The 17,320-nt window shown below is 32.4% G+C and overlaps 1 protein-coding gene across 4 annotated transcripts in view; it reads right to left on the reverse strand.

The window, feature by feature from the left end:
• Nucleotides 1–5,264: 5,264 nt before the first annotated feature.
• The window catches only part of LOC145276916 (peregrin-like), a 334,772-nt gene continuing 322,716 nt past the window's right edge, over nt 5,265–17,320 (reverse strand). For all 4 annotated transcript variants that reach the window (XM_080128682.1, XM_080128599.1, XM_080128512.1 and 1 more), the window contains 2 exons: nt 10,608–10,750; nt 5,265–5,604 (listed from right to left, as the gene is read on the reverse strand). In XM_080128682.1, the coding sequence (XP_079984808.1) occupies nt 5,412–5,604; nt 10,608–10,750 (336 nt within the window). In that variant the 3' untranslated portion in view covers nt 5,265–5,411. The remainder of the gene's footprint in view (nt 5,605–10,607; nt 10,751–17,320) is intronic.

The raw sequence follows: 17,320 nt of genomic DNA on the forward strand, positions 1-17,320 counted from the left end.
ACCACATTTTCTTATCAAGTGATGAATTTTCATCTTAATGGAACGATAAATTGCAGATAACTACACAAAAGACAAGTGTAAAGTTAAAAAATGATGGTTCCAAAATCTGTTATTTTTTCTAACTTTTTTGAAGTGCATAATCCAAACGATGCTCCTGCTGCAAGCTTTGTATCAAGATGATAAGATGATAAACGATGAAAGATTTTCCTATCTGATGAGATGGCTGCCCATATAGCCCAATCATAAACGGACATTCTATGGTGACTGCCTCATTTTTACATTTACTGATACTCCATGCCCCCTTTAACATCCCTTTCCAGTTGATTATTTCTCAAAGAGAGAACACATGATTTTGCCAAATAATCAATATGAATACATTGATGGGATCAGAAAAAACTTTTAACATAAAATAGTTTTGTAAAATTTTTCATAAACATTTGTCCTCTCCATATCGCCCAAAATGTGCTCTTTATTAAGTCTCAATAACGACAATTTTTTTCATCTTAAAAAAATTCATTAATTCACATTTTTATTCATGTTTTTAATTTTGTATCTGAAATGTAAAAAATGACATGTAAATAACACAGATCTCCTGAAAAACAAGTTCAATTTATAAATAGATATTTTACAGTTAACTTTATAAAATTAAGAGCTCAGTTGGTTCAATGAAAAATGTTTTGAAAAAATTGCTAATTAATAAAATACTGATTCTCTCTCATCTATCAGGTTGAATGGAGTGAAGACTAATATTTTTAATTTTTAAATCATCAATAGCAAACATCCAAGTCTTTTCTTCTGGAAAATATTATAATAGAAGAATGTTATCAAGGCTGTACACATCCCTGAGTTAGTTTCTGTGAATTGAAAATTTATAGAATTACTCTAAGATGGTTACACACACACACACTTATATATTGTATAATAAAATGAAACAACTTTATGTGTCTGTATTTCTTGCATCACTGTTACACACTAGATTGTTGTTGCTTTACTATTAATTGAATATCTATTAAAATAAAAAATAGTGCAAATAAACCAATTTGAAAAATTCTTTAACAAAAATACTTTAATTTACATGCATTTTGGTTTATTCATATACAAATCAGTTTTGATACTTTGTTAATAGTTGAAAACAAAAAATACTGAATTACTTAGTGACCCTTCAAAACTGGAATTAAATAGAAAATTAAATTGGCTTGAAAAGTTTTAGTAAATCCTCATTAGAATAATTAAGTTTTAGAAATTATTTACATCTAATATATAGAGACTAAAACAACCAAATTAGCTATAGTTTAGTTTTATAACAATTTGCTTCAATTTATAACTTAATGACCGAACAATGATAGACTAATTATATTTAATTCTCAAAATAATGCTTACAATTAAAATTTAAAAAAAACATAGTTAAAAAAATATATAAAAATGAAATGAACATAAATGTCTCCTGGGCAACACTAGGTAGATACATGTATATTCCTTTAAGTATCCATTATTTTTAAATCCTAAAATGATAAATATAAAGAAATTTTATAATTTTATTAACTCATCACATACGCTTGATGACTTATGCAATCTTCTGAAAGGAAGACATTAGATTTTTTTTATAAAAGCAATAGTTGCAATATGGTAAAATTTTTGGAACAATAAATGTTGACAAAAAAATTTTTTTTGCAATCAAATCTAACATGAAACATATGTAACAGTTAAACACAATGAACGACACCTTATAGTGTTGTTCTTATCTACTAATAAAAATGAAACTAAGACTTTTGTTGCATAATCGTTTCCGTTGGTTATTTTGTGCCATATATAGAATATTCTGAGTTAGTGATTAATATTCAAGATTTTAGATTAATGTCATAAAAATATGGTCTGGTTTTGAGAGAGCAATTATCAGAAAAGTTTTTATGTAATTTATATGCATATATATATATATATATATATATATATATATATATATATATTCCGTTTCTTTAATGAGTTGAAAGTAGTCTTCAGTTTTTGTACCTTTAGTAAACTAGTTAATCCTTTTCCAGCCTTTTATTACCAACCTTATTTGTATGAATTGCTATCTAAACATTGCATCCCAACTTCCTTATCTAGACACTGACACCAAGACCAGAGGTCAATATATGACATAGGGTCTTATTTGAGCTTAATTTCTAAAATGAACCCCAAACTTGACACAATATCTACACATGGAAAATATTTTTTTCTGTTGATGAAGTTCTAAAAGACAAGTCTCTTCAGTCAATCAAGAGAAGATAGGTTCTTGTATTAAAATTTAAAAGGAAAAAGAATCCAAGAAAATGTTCATCATTCAGTCAAATGTGAACTAAGTTTTTTGTTTAACAAATAATGGTGAACTTCTCTAACAATCGGATATGCTACAAAACTAAAGTGGGATAGCAATAACAACCTCAGCAAATATTGTGGCCAAGAAAATCTTTTAATAAGTAAAAAATCTCAATAAAATCTATGAGGCAAAAACATTTACTGATTAATAATCAAATGAACTCAGGACATATTTTTACTATCATTTAAAACTCAATAATAAATAAAAACACAAATCCTGAAAGACAAAGAATAAAATGTAGAAAGGGTTAGTAAAGCTACCCGACATTGCCCGGGCGCATGGTTAAGAAAATGGAAAAGTGAAAAAAAAAGAAAAAGTGTTAAAAACATCTTTCATTCTCCCCCCCTTCTCTACCTAATTATCTCTTAAACTTTGTCAACCTATTCAATAGAAAGAAATAAAAGTAAAAAGATAAAATCATCAGAAGTTAATTGTTTAACCTAGTTTCAGTGTTATTTTTTTAAACATATCAATAAGAATGAAAGTTATATTGTACACGAATTTGATTTCTGGCAAATGAATACTGAAGTATTTTTAGTTATCATAACCAGTTTAGGGTCATACTGAATCAGAATATGTAACGTTTGTAAATGTACAACGAAGAATGGCCAGATATTTGTACATGGCCATAAAAATCGTACAAAAGTTGACTAAAGCAAGATATTAAATTGCTTTTCTGCATGGACTTGATAAGAAATCTGTTCAAAGAGGCACATAAAAAAAACTATAAACAAGCCTGGGTGGTGGTGGGGGGTGCTGACCCACAGACTGGTTGAGCAAAAACAAGACCCCCCCCCCAAAAAAAATATTAAAATCGATTAAAAATGTCTATTTCCAATCGCTTGACAAGTGAAGAGAATTCCTGTGAGTACCTCCGCTGAACAACAGAAAGAAATGAGAAACTTCTAACACACACACAGACGACAATGATATGATGGTCCAATGTAGATCGAGTGAATAGAAGGCAATAAAAGAAAAAAAATTATAAAAAATTCAAGGGTTTTTTTTGTTGAAAGGTTTTCTTTTTTCAATTATTTCTTTAGAATTGGATTTCAGATTGTGTACTAGCGATACACTTCAATTTGGAAAGATGGAAGATTTTTTTGTGAAAAAAAAAAGGTCCCTCAATTAATAAAAGATAAAAACACCTTAAGTTTAAAAAAACAAAAACAATAATATACAGAGAAAAGGGTCATGCACAATGATATCTTATGGAGAAAAAAACAATTTTTGTGGAGTTATTTCTCTTGTCTTTTTTTTTTTTAGAAAGGATGATGATGTTTCGTTTTTTTTTTGTTTTTTTTTTAATATATTTAAAAATTTTATTTAGGAAAAAAAATGTTTTGTCTTTTTTCTTTAACTAAAAAAAAAAAAAAATTGGCTTTTAAAAATTTGTTAAAAATTTCAGTTCGGATCATTTTTTATGTTTTGAGTACGTTGTTTTTTTTTTTTTTTTAAATTTAATTTTTTTCATAAAGGCTGAATTAAGTTGTGCAATCCGATTCCACACTGAATAATATTAAGTGCCACCAGGATAATATCTTTTTTCTTTAAATGGAAAGGGGAAATAGGTGCACACAACGAACACCATCAGCAAAGGTAAGTTCAAGCACTTAGCTTTTTCTATGTTGCTCTCACGGGAGAGAGCAGGCCACCCAAACCCCCACTCTTCTCTCGAAACAATGATGGGAGAAGGAAGATGGTGACTCAGTGGGAGGCGAGTGAAATTGAGACACTGCTATGTAGGCTGCTACTAGTGGTAGAATTTCCAGACGACCACATGTCATCATCGGGTTGGAAGGCATACAAAAACGAAGATGTAGTGACCCCCATCCCGAGAGGGAGTATTAGGAATGTTCCTCCCCACCTCTCTGGTGTTAGGTGTCCGGCCATGCCAGAGCAGCAGCAAACACAGCAGCAAGGAACCGACAAAGTCCAAAGAGAAATCAAAAAATCACTTGTGTCACAACAGGAAGGCCGATGAGATAAAGATGTTAATTGTTTACAAAGAGTCAAGAAATAAAGTTTTTAAAAAAAAAAGTAATCGATGAAAAAACAATAGTCTAATAGCTAAAAACTAAATAACTATAAAATAGATGAAAAAAGAAAAAAAATCTGTAAATAACGCTTAAAAGTCAGATGGAATGGGGAAAATGGGGGGGGGGCGTTAAGAGAGAGAAAAGAAGAAAATGTAGGGAATGGATATGTGATATCTTGAAAAATCTTTATTTTTCCATGAATAAAAAAATTTATTAAAACCTTATATTTATTTTTTTTAATTATAAATTTAGAGCTTTATTTTTGACAATATGTCCGATACAATAAAACAAAATTATGTTGACAAGCTTAGACAAATCAAATTATAAAAAAAGAACTGATTACTACAAGAAATTAACCTATGTCCAACACAGAAGTCACTTAAATGTAGCACTGTTTTAGCAACTAAAGTAAATCACCCAGCCACTAAAAACAGGCTAAAGTTTGATTAACTTCATTTCTTTGATATCTAATTTATCAAAGCCTGTCTACATAATTTAATAAATCTAAATCAATGAAAATGTTGCTTGAAGAAAAATTCTTTAAAAAAAAAAAAATCACTTTTTATAAATATCAAGGTTTGTAAACATTAATTATCAAAGTAAAGTTAAAAGGATGTGATAATTTTGCTGGCATGTCATAAACACGTGTCATGTTCGGCTCAACAACAAAGCAGTGTTGAGAGCAAACACTTATATATATCTTATACATAATTTAAAACTAAAAAGAATAATACACTATGAAATTTCTGATGATTAAATGATAAAACGTGTGAAGAGGAGAATGCTAAGGAGGGTGAAAGGGCAGAGAAAGAAGTGATATCTATGTAAAAATTTCTTGACTTCTTCTAAACAAGATGATAAAAGATTTGGTGCTTAGCATTAAATACCAATCTATTCCTACTGACCCTCTAGAGCCATGTCGGGTGGGGGTCTGCCTATGCTTACACCAAAGAGACTCCGTAGAGTACAGAGTTTCTTTCCTCATCTCATCAACCAGCACAAGCAACATTCCATCATCAGTCCTCAGCACTGGAATCCCCAGATAAAGGGTTAGGGTCCCCAGTCACACTGCAGCGATGAAGAATTGCCTTTTCATAAGCTTTCCTCACTGCTTTGCGCACGTTTGGCTTCCTGTTTTCCGTCAGCTTTGCCTTGTCCAATCCAGAATCAACTCCGAGGGGTTCTAGTTTGTTTCTTGGTAACCATTGCCTAGAATAAAACAAATTTATAGCTGTCATGAATATTTGGCAATTTTGGAGATGATGATAATTTTGATTATTCAAACTACTTTTCTCGTCTTGGTTGTTATTTGGACGATGGTGAATATAACCTCCAACCTACTTACAGTACATCTTTTTAAAACAAGGAAATCTTTCTGTCAAATTCAGGAACCTTTTTTCCATTAGAGGGTCACCGCTCATCAAGGCCTAAGGACCACTCAAGGGAAAAGGGTTATAGACTGCGAGATAACACCATGAAAATTGTTAATGGCGAAATTTGAATAGAGTTAAATTATTTAAAAGGACAGCCAAACAAGAATTTATTTACATTAGATTTGAAAACGACCATGTTATAATTAGCTAGGAAGCAACCCTATAGTATTATGTTCACAAACAAACAGTTCTAGGAAAGAAACTTTGCTCATAAAATTTTCATTTAGTTTTTGGCACTGATAGAGAGTAAGGGAAATTATTGCCATGGACCCTTTATTATATACAGGATTAGATTGTTCTTGTTCCATCAGCCATGGTCAGCTAGAAGTGTTGATTAATGAGTATGTTATTCTTAATTATGTTGACCTATAGCACAATGGATAAAAGCATTCATTACGATTCTGTGGGTTGACATTTCACTCTTTATGGCAGGTAAGTAAGAAGATCATAATACTTCTACCCAGTTCTGACTGACAGAACAAGAAAAATTTACCTCGATAAATTAAATAAAAGGTTCATTCCATAGTTTTCAAAAGATGCACCTAAAGAATGGCGGAGGTTACATTAACTGAAACATTGTGAGAATCACAATGAGCAATGTAAAGAATCGAAATAAGATACTCATAAGCTTTTCTCACAACAATTGTACAAGTTTTGTTATTGTCTTCAATTAAGATTAGCTACTCACCTACATGACATCTATATTAGCAGATGACGCAATTCATGAGGTTAACAACTAAATTGCAAAGATAAAAATCTTATAAAACAAAGTAATCGGCAACATTATCAAAGGTAATTTAAAATTGTTAAAAACTGATAATGAATTGTAGGAACTCTAAAGTATTCTCACTCTTATTGGCATTCATCTTTGACAAGAAAAATTATTTAGACTAACAAATCCTGCAGATCTGGTCACAAGACAGTCTTTATACCATCACGAGTCAGGTAATAGGAATTAAAAAAAAACAACTTTTCTTTCAATTATTTTACATGAAAACTTGTGTAGATTGTTTTTTTTTCTTTGGATTATTGTCCTTATCAGCGTTGATATTTATATTTTTCTTATATTTCCATTTATGTGCCATCTTTAATAAATTTGACATAGATTGATCATTAAATGATGAAGAATATTATGAGAGGATTGAAAACGAATGGAATAAAATCTGATGACTTATGAGGACGGTTCATGACAAATGTTTATTGACACTGGATTTGAGGACAATTTTTAAAGTGTTCAAACATTATCACTCATCCTAGTATAGATATTAATTCAATATGAGAAGCACTGATTAATAAATAGCTTTTTTTCTTTTTCTTTTCTTTTTTTTTACACAGTGATCACCACTTATCAAGGCCCAGAAGCCACTCAGGGATAAGGGTTATTGCAAGTACATTACGTTAGTGTGGAGATTTGATGAAGTGTTTACTTTAGGGGGCGGTTCATTAGGAATTAGTTAACATTGGACTTGAACACATCCAAGTTGTAGTCCGGTGGGAAGCAGGCAGACAGAACAGAGTTCCACAGGCGTGCAGTTCTAAGAAAGAAGCTTTGTTCATGGAATCTACGTTTTGATTTAGGCACAGATATAGAGTGGGGGAAATTTTTCACAGTGGATTCAGCTAGACGGGTGTTTTTCGTGAAAGATTGGCGAGGGGGGACCAGAGATTGGAGTTCAGACGAGCACCTGCCATGGAAATAACGATAGAACAAGGATAGGCTCGCAACGTCTCTTCTGTGGGAGAGAGGTTGCAGGGTAGAGAAAAGGCCATCCCCCACTAAGCCACAAAGTCTATTTTGTACTCTGTCAAGGCAGGATAGGCTGTTTTTAGCAGCTCCTGCCCAGATATGGCAACAGTATTCCATCCTTGGACGTACTTGGCTTTTATATAGATAGAGAATTGCATCAGTAGTGAGATATCTTCTGGAGTGGTAGAAGGATCCCACCATCTTTCCAGCGACCTTGGCAACAGACTTGATGTACGTGTTCCATTTCAGATCAGGAGTAAAGGTCAAACCCAGAAGCTTGTCAAAACACGGGGCCTCACCCAGACGAGAGCCATCCATCACAATTGATGCCAGATGGGGATCAGAGCGTTGATGATGTAAGGATAGGAGTTTGGTTTTGGATGCATTAAAGGTAACCAGCCACATCTTTCCCCACTGAATCACGCGCTCGAGATCAGAGGAGAGAGAATCAGAGAGAACTTTGTCATTTACAGCCTTTGATGTGTTACCGTAGATGGTCGTGTCATCAGCATAGATGTCAACGAATGATTTAAGTATGTGTTTAGGGAGGTCATTGATGTAGATCAGGAAGAGAGTTGGGCCCAGGATTGACCCCTGAGGGACTCCAGCATTTATATTGCAGGCCTCCGATTTTTGTCCATCTACCACTACTCTTATGAGCCTATCGGAGAGAAATGATTTAATGATTGAGAAAACATTTCCAGTTATACCGTAGCTGGAAATCTTGTGAAGTAGACCCTTATGCCATACCTTGTCGAAGGCCTTTGATATGTCAAGAGCAATTGCCCGAGAAAGGAAGCCTTTTTCAAGAGATTCACTAATCCTTTGAGATATAACCGTCAGCACATCTGCGGTAGATCTTGCAGAGCGGAAACCATATTGTGTGTCACTAAGAAGGTTATTCCTGCTGAGGTGGTTGACTATTTCTCTATTTAATATGAATTCCAGCAACTTACTCATAACACACAGGAGACTTATTGGTCTGTAATGAGAGGGAGATGACTTATCACCTGAATTCTTAACTACAGGGCAAACTTATGAGGTCTTCCAGGGAGTCGGAAAGCACTTCTCCTTAAGGCAGCGCTTAAACAGTTTCGTAAGTATGGGAGCAAGTTCTGGTTGAAGCTTTTTTAACACTATAATTGGGATGCCATCAGGGCAAGTTGCTTTACTGGAATCTAGGTTCTTGATTAGCTTGGCGACCTCCTGCACGGATATTTGTATGTTACCTAGTTTGTTCTGTGTTATAGGAGGAAATATGGGGAGTTGATGGCCTTCGTCGCATAGGGTAGAATTAGCTGCAAAGTTCTTTGCAAATAGTTTGGCCTTGTCTGACGCTGACGAGATGACCTCTGGTCCATTGATAATGGTTGAGGAATCCTAGTGGATGAAACGCCAAATATTCAGTGTAGCTTAATCGCCATATATATTTTATAAATTACTATATATATATATATATATATATATATATATATACACACACACACACACACACACACACACACTATTTAAAAAGTCTGTACACAAACTGTAACATCAACAAATTAAAAAAAATTAAAAGAAAAAGAATCTCAATGTAATATTTTCGTTTTATCACATATCTACGCTTTTTGGGTTATTTGATGCTGAATCCAAAGGTTTTATGCTTCAATCTCTTCATATCCTTAAATATTTATTGATGTTTATTTTGGTTGTTTTGTACATGGAAATTGTTGGCTTTAACTTTGCAGAACATGGAATTTTGCAAAGGAAAAGGAAAAACAATCATTTCAATGTTTGGTACATTTTAGGCCATGAAGCTGTTATTATCAGAGAGTCTGATTTGGCAGCACTAAGTAAGAATTCACCTGAAGAAGGTGAAAGGGTTAATCAGTCAAAACATGATAGAATTATCAACATTAAAGCAGATAATAGTCAGTATTAAATGTAATGCACATAAATATAAAAGTTATGTGCTCTCATCTCAAGTGTCAATGTTTCACAATCACAGGTTGAATGCATTAAAAAATGAAAACCAATACAACCAAAAATATTTTTTAAGGGATGAAAATAGAAAATTCAGCTGTTCTTTAAAAATTTTTTTAATTTGTTAATGTTATAGTTTGTGTACAGACTTTTTAAATAGTGTGTGTGTATATATATATATATATATATATATATATATATAGTAATTTATAAAATATATATGGCGATTAAGCTACACTGAATATTCGGCGTTTCATCCACTCTAGGATTCCTCAGGCTAGCTCTACCTACGTATTGAGCACTTTTGAAGTAAATACTTAAAGTTTACGCATAAATCTATACTTTTGTATATTAATTTTATGTGAGTAAATGAAGTAGTTATATATATATATATGTATTAAATTTAATGTTTTGAATTTGTTTGCAGAAAATATTTTAATGCAAATGTTCACTTTAATTATCATATATTATATCACCTTAAAATATACATACATGAAATAATTAGATATAATTTGAATCTTTAACGGCACTATTCAGAGATTCCTGAATTTGGGTCTAATCATTTTATTGCTCATAAGTTTTGCCATTCGACTCGATTGGATAAAAGTACTTCATTGCTCAATGTCTCTCTACCATTTCTTTGAACATTGTTTTTCTACAAAACTTTGAAATTTTCCTTAAATTAAATGTTTTATTTACATATGGTAGAAATTCTATTGCTTATATTTCCTCAAGTTCTTCAAATATATGCTAACTAGTAATTTTTATTTTACTGTTCATTTTTTTCCTCTAATGAGAAGACATATCTTTGAAACTCCATGGATTAAGGAAAAAATCTTTCTATCTATTCCTTCTTTGAACATTTTATGAACATGTAATTGTAAATTTATTATCATTTCAATATTTATCATATTAATGCCCTATCTAGAATATTGAGCATTTCGTTATAACAATAGGATCTAATACTTTTATATTATTCAAATAATCTTAAATTGTGTTAGTATTGATTTTAAAAAGTACTTGATTAAATGCAAGTAAAAGAAATGGCAACAAAAGGAAAAACATACCATGTTCGTTTAGTGTCGAAAAAGAGCACTAAATAGACTGGTTCATCGTATTTTTTTTGTAATCCTAAGACTTCATCAGGTGGGACAGGAATCGGTACACCATTGTGAAAGTATCCAGTTTTAGGCATTTTAGGGTTTATTATCTGGAAAGATGAAGACAAAAAGATTTGCAATTCACAAAAAAAGATGCATTGAAATAATTTTGTGCATTTCTCATAAGAGAATGAAATCGCCTTTCTTGACAAGAATGACAAGTGCAAGACAACAAAACATTACACAGAATGTGCTCCAATGAACTTATGGCACTTGTGACCCCCCCCCCCCGGGGATATGCCCAACTAGCAAAAAATTCCACCCCCTTACCATAAAGGTGCTTAGATGACAAAAAAGTTTTCTACTCTTATGGCTACTTTCTTCAAACCACTTGCTTTTGAAATTCTCTTCCTGCTCTTTATTACCCCCAACCATATCAACATGCAAAAGTTTTACTGTAATGTGAGCAAAACATCTTGCTGCTCAACTCCCCACCAAGTTGCATCCCTATAATATAAATCACATTCTATCCCAGCAAAGTGGTAATATACCATGTTTTAGGTGATCAAACCAATAATAAAACAATTCTGCGATTCAAGTTCTATTTCTCAAATTTTATTTCAAAACACGATTGTTCATACTTAAAGATAAGCAGAAAATAAAAAAAAATGTAGTCGAATTCTAGTTACATAAAGATGTAGTCGAATTCTAGTTACATAAAGATGCCGTCGAATTCTAGTTACATAAAGATGCCGTCGAATTCTGGTTACATAAAAATGCAGTCGAATTCTGGTTACATAAAAATGCCGTCGAATTCTGGTTACATAAAGATGCAGTCGAATTCTGGTTACATAAAGATGAAGTCGAATTCTGGTTACATAAAAATGCCGTCGAATTCTGGTTACATAAAGATGCCGTCGAATTCTGGTTACATAAAGATGCAGTCGAATTCTGGTTACATAAAAATGCAGTCGAATTCTAGTTACATAAAAATGCCGTCGAATTCTAGTTACATAAAAATGCCGTCGAATTCTAGTTACATAAAAATGCCGTCGAATTCTAGTTACATAAAAATGCCGTCGAATTCTAGTTACATAAAAATGCCGTCGAATTCTAGTTACATAAAAATGCCGTCGAATTCTAGTTACATGAAAATGCCGTCGAATTCTAGTTACATGAAAATGCCGTCGAATTCTAGTTACATGAAAATGCCGTCGAATTCTAGTTACATGAAAATGCCGTCGAATTCTAGTTACATGAAAATGCCGTCGAATTCTAGTTACATGAAAATGCCGTCGAATTCTAGTTACATGAAAATGCCGTCGAATTCTAGTTACATGAAAATGCCGTCGAATTCTAGTTACATGAAAATGCCGTCGAATTCTAGTTACATGAAAATGCCGTCGAATTCTAGTTACATGAAAATGCCGTCGAATTCTAGTTACATGAAAATGCCGTCGAATTCTAGTTACATGAAAATGCCGTCGAATTCTAGTTACATGAAAATGCCGTCGAATTCTAGTTACATGAAAATGCCGTCGAATTCTAGTTACATGAAAATGCCGTCGAATTCTAGTTACATGAAAATGCCGTCGAATTCTAGTTACATGAAAATGCCGTCGAATTCTAGTTACATGAAAATGCCGTCGAATTCTAGTTACATGAAAATGCCGTCGAATTCTAGTTACATGAAAATGCCGTCGAATTCTAGTTACATGAAAATGCCGTCGAATTCTAGTTACATGAAAATGCCGTCGAATTCTAGTTACATGAAAATGCCGTCGAATTCTAGTTACATGAAAATGCCGTCGAATTCTAGTTACATGAAAATGCCGTCGAATTCTAGTTACATGAAAATGCAGTCGAATTCTAGTTACATGAAAATGCCGTCGAATTCTAGTTACATGAAAATGCCGTCGAATTCTAGTTACATGAAAATGCCGTCTATTTCTAGTTACATGAAAATGCCGTCGAATTCTAGTTACATGAAAATGCCGTCGAATTCTAGTTACATAAAAATGCCGTCGAATTCTAGTTACATAAAAATGCCGACGAATTCTAGTTACATAAAAATGCCGTCGAATTCTAGTTACATAAAAATGCCGTCGAATTCTAGTTACATAAAAATGCCGTCGAATTCTAGTTACATAAAAATGCCGTCGAATTCTAGTTACATAAAAATGCCGTCGAATTCTAGTTACATAAAAATGCCGTCGAATTCTAGTTACATAAAAATGCCGTCGAATTCTAGTTACATAAAAATGCCGTCGAATTCTAGTTACATAAAAATGCCGTCGAATTCTAGTTACATAAAAATGCCGTCGAATTCTAGTTACATAAAAATGCCGTCGAATTCTAGTTACATAAAAATGCAGTCGAATTCTAGTTACATAAAAATGCCGTCGAATTCTAGTTACATAAAAATGCCGTCGAATTCTAGTTACATAAAAATGCCGTCGAATTCTAGTTACATAAAAATGCCGTCGAATTCTAGTTACATAAAAATGCCGTCGAATTCTAGTTACATAAAAATGCCGTCGAATTCTAGTTACATAAAAATGCCGTCGAATTCTAGTTACATAAAAATGCCGTCGAATTCTAGTTACATAAAAATGCCGTCGAATTCTAGTTACATAAAAATGCCGTCGAATTCTAGTTACATAAAAATGCCGTCGAATTCTAGTTACATAAAAATGCCGTCGAATTCTAGTTACATGAAAATGCCGTCGAATTCTAGTTACATGAAAATGCCGTCGAATTCTAGTTACATGAAAATGCCGTCGAATTCTAGTTACATGAAAATGCCGTCGAATTCTAGTTACATGAAAATGCCGTCGAATTCTAGTTACATGAAAATGCCGTCGAATTCTAGTTACATGAAAATGCCGTCGAATTCTAGTTACATGAAAATGCCGTCGAATTCTAGTTACATGAAAATGCCGTCGAATTCTAGTTACATGAAAATGCCGCCGAATTCTAGTTACATGAAAATGCCGCCGAATTCTAGTTACATGAAAATGCCGCCGAATTCTAGTTACATAAAAATGCCGCCGAATTCTAGTTACATGAAAATGCCGCCGAATTCTAGTTACATGAAAATGCCGCCGAATTCTAGTTACATAAAAATGCCGCCGAATTCTAGTTACATAAAAATGCCGCCGAATTCTAGTTACATAAAAATGCCGCCGAATTCTAGTTACATAAAAATGCCGCCGAATTCTAGTTACATAAAAATGCCGCCGAATTCTAGTTACATAAAAATGCCGCCGAATTCTAGTTACATAAAAATGCCGCCGAATTCTAGTTACATAAAAATGCCGCCGAATTCTAGTTACATAAAAATGCCGCCGAATTCTAGTTACATAAAAATGCCGCCGAATTCTAGTTACATAAAAATGCCGCCGAATTCTAGTTACATAAAAATGCCGCCGAATTCTAGTTACATAAAAATGCCGCCGAATTCTAGTTACATAAAAATGCCGTCGAATTCTAGTTACATAAAAATGCCGTCGAATTCTAGTTACATAAAAATGCCGTCGAATTCTAGTTACATAAAAATGCCGTCGAATTCTAGTTACATAAAAATGCCGTCGAATTCTAGTTACATAAAAATGCCGTCGAATTCTAGTTACATAAAAATGCAGTCGAATTCTAGTTACATAAAAATGCAGTCGAATTCTAGTTACATAAAAATGCAGTCGAATTCTAGTTACATAAAAATGCAGTCGAATTCTAGTTACATAAAAATGCAGTCGAATTCTAGTTACATAAAAATGCAGTCGAATTCTAGTTACATAAAAATGCAGTCGAATTCTAGTTACATAAAAATGCAGTCGAATTCTAGTTACATAAAAATGCAGTCGAATTCTAGTTACATAAAAATGCAGTCGAATTCTAGTTTCATAAAAATGCAGTCGAATTCTAGTTACATAAAAATGCAGTCGAATTCTAGTTACATAAAAATGCAGTCGAATTCTAGTTACATAAAAATGCAGTCGAATTCTAGTTACATAAAAATGCAGTCGAATTCTAGTTACATAAAAATGCAGTCGAATTCTAGTTACATAAAAATGCAGTCGAATTCTAGTTACATAAAAATGCAATCGAATTCTAGTTACATAAAAATGCAGTCGAATTCTGGTTACATAAAAATGCAGTCGAATTCTAGTTACATAAAAATGCAGTCGAATTCTAGTTACGTAAAAATGCCGTCGAATTCTAGTTACATAAAAATGCAGTCGAATTCTAGTTTCATAAAAATGCAGTCGAATTCTAGTTACATAAAAATGCCGTCGAATTCTAGTTACATAAAAATGCCGTCGAATTCTAGTTACATAAAAATGCCGTCGAATTCTAGTTACATAAAAATGTAGTCGAATTCTAGTTACATAAAAATGTAGTCGATAATGTTGATTGTTTAGTAAGGATGTATGCATCAAGTACAATTTTTAAATGTTTTAGTACGATTCAACCAAAGATTGAACTCTGCTCTCTCAATTGCCAACATTCTAATTATTCCGCAAAATATTTGAGAGTTTTCTAAATATATTTTTGCAATGAATAGGGAAAGTGTAAAAAGAATAAAAACTCAATGTTGCAATATTTTTGTCATATCAGAGATTTGGATGATTCTATGAGTGATAAGAACAAATCAATCAGATGCCAGAATCATTTTATAAAATAAGACTGAATCTCTTTGAATTTTTCAGTGATAACTTACTGTCTTGATACAAGAAGACCATTATGTCTTTCTGATCATGACTGGATTAATTCTTTACATGGAAAAGCTTCTGTAATTGGATTGATGCTGCTATCTTTTTCTTTTTTTTTTTTTTTTTTGCTGAAGACAATTACATTTTCCTATTTCAGGAACGCTCTACAGTCAAGATTCAGAAATAACCATAAAAGAAGGAATTTCCAACCATATTTTTGGGTCTATTTCAGAGAATTTGGTCTGTATATTCCTATTATATATTCAGTAAGTTATGGTTAATTATATGTCTTTCTATTTTCTTTTACATTACAGAACGTTTTGAGGTTATCAATCAAAATAGAAAAACAGACAAAATAGAATTGACAAAAAATAATGAAATCTTACAAATTAATTCAGGAAGAGAAAGAGAAAATTATGTTTTACTTACAACTGGCTAATGTATGCTGCGATTGAAAGATTTAAAGAGTATTTCTTAGAAATGGATGCTTGTTTATATTGGGCCAGTAACGCTAAAACAGGCAAGTGTAGGAGTAATTTGAAGGTAACTGATATTTACACAAATGCTTTTTTTCCTGGTTCTTTATACGATATAATACGTCCATTTTACAGTATATTAACTGAGTTATGGATCGTTTAATTTCGAAGACTTTTTTTTTGTTTCACATTTACACATCACTCAAAAAGTCCTAGGCCTGAGATATAAATGGTGCCACCAATGGAACTATTCAGATATTTTTTTTATTAAATTTAATTTAAATGGCATGTGTCAAAATTTGAACTGAATTGGATTACTAGTTTGAAGGTTGCAGTTATTAAAGTGAAGCTACAGTTACAATCTTTTCAAAAGAATGGAGAAATCTAAATTCTATGTGCAGATAGAACATTGCTTTGTGATGGGGAAAAAATGGTTAAGCAAAGCAATGAGTTCAAGAATGTTATTCAGATTTTGTTCAGTCGAAATGGTTAAGAAGTTATATATCGACTTTAAATGTAGTTGTTCAAAAATGTTGTTTCACATCCATATTTTGCAATTGCTCAGGAAACATAAAAAAGTCCAAACTTATTTTGGTCAGATGTATTTTGAGGCCAAAGACAAAACGTTCTACAAAAAGTTATAGAATTGTTAGAGAAGCGTTTGAATCAGTGTATCACTCTATATGAAGACAATGTTGATAAATGAAGTCAAATTTTGTCTAAAACTTGTGTTCTTAGGCCTCGGATTTATTGAATGATTCTTTGTTTGATTTAAGGAAACTCAACATTTTTGGTATCATTTAGTGTTGAAATACAAACTCTTGTTGACATTTATTTAACAAATGAGAAATTCTTGGAAAGAAACTCTGTTCATGAAAATCTGTATGGAAATAAAACTCACCTCTCACCACTTCTTAGTGTGTAAATTGACAATTAACAGTTTTAAGATTAGATGGACCAATTCAATCTGCCAGTTTTACAGATCATGTAGACATAAATCACCTCTCGCATTACTCAACAAAGAGAAAACTAATAAAAAGGTTTTCCCACCACTTTGTCTCGATTAGCTCAAGTTTTCTATTACTTGAATCCTAATCATGAGCAAATTATATCCCTTCTTGATCCAACAAACGACAGACTAAGATGAGAACCCTTAAGAGTAACTCCTCACTGATAAGACCACTTAATAGTTTTACACTAAACATGCAGGGGAAGAGATGAAGGAATATTTCAAGGAGGTAAAGTCAAAGGGCCTATAATCAGCTGACTGCCTCCAAATCTTTGAGTAAAAGTGGTTTAAATACAGGATGTGGAGAAGGAGGGGTGGGGCACAGTCATTTAAGAAAATGTAAAAATCAAATAATGATCATTGAACTCTTTTTTTGTTCAATTTTTTTTTTTTCTTTTTTAAATATTTTTTTACAGGTTTTAACAAAAGAACTAAATGTTTTTTACAAATCAAGTATGTTAGCCAATACTCTTCAAGATATTA

The sequence above is a fragment of the Euprymna scolopes genome, chromosome 1, assembly GCF_053919585.1.
Source record: "Euprymna scolopes isolate OS-2025 chromosome 1, ASM5391958v1, whole genome shotgun sequence".
In the NCBI taxonomy this organism is placed as follows: domain Eukaryota; kingdom Metazoa; phylum Mollusca; class Cephalopoda; order Sepiida; family Sepiolidae; genus Euprymna; species Euprymna scolopes.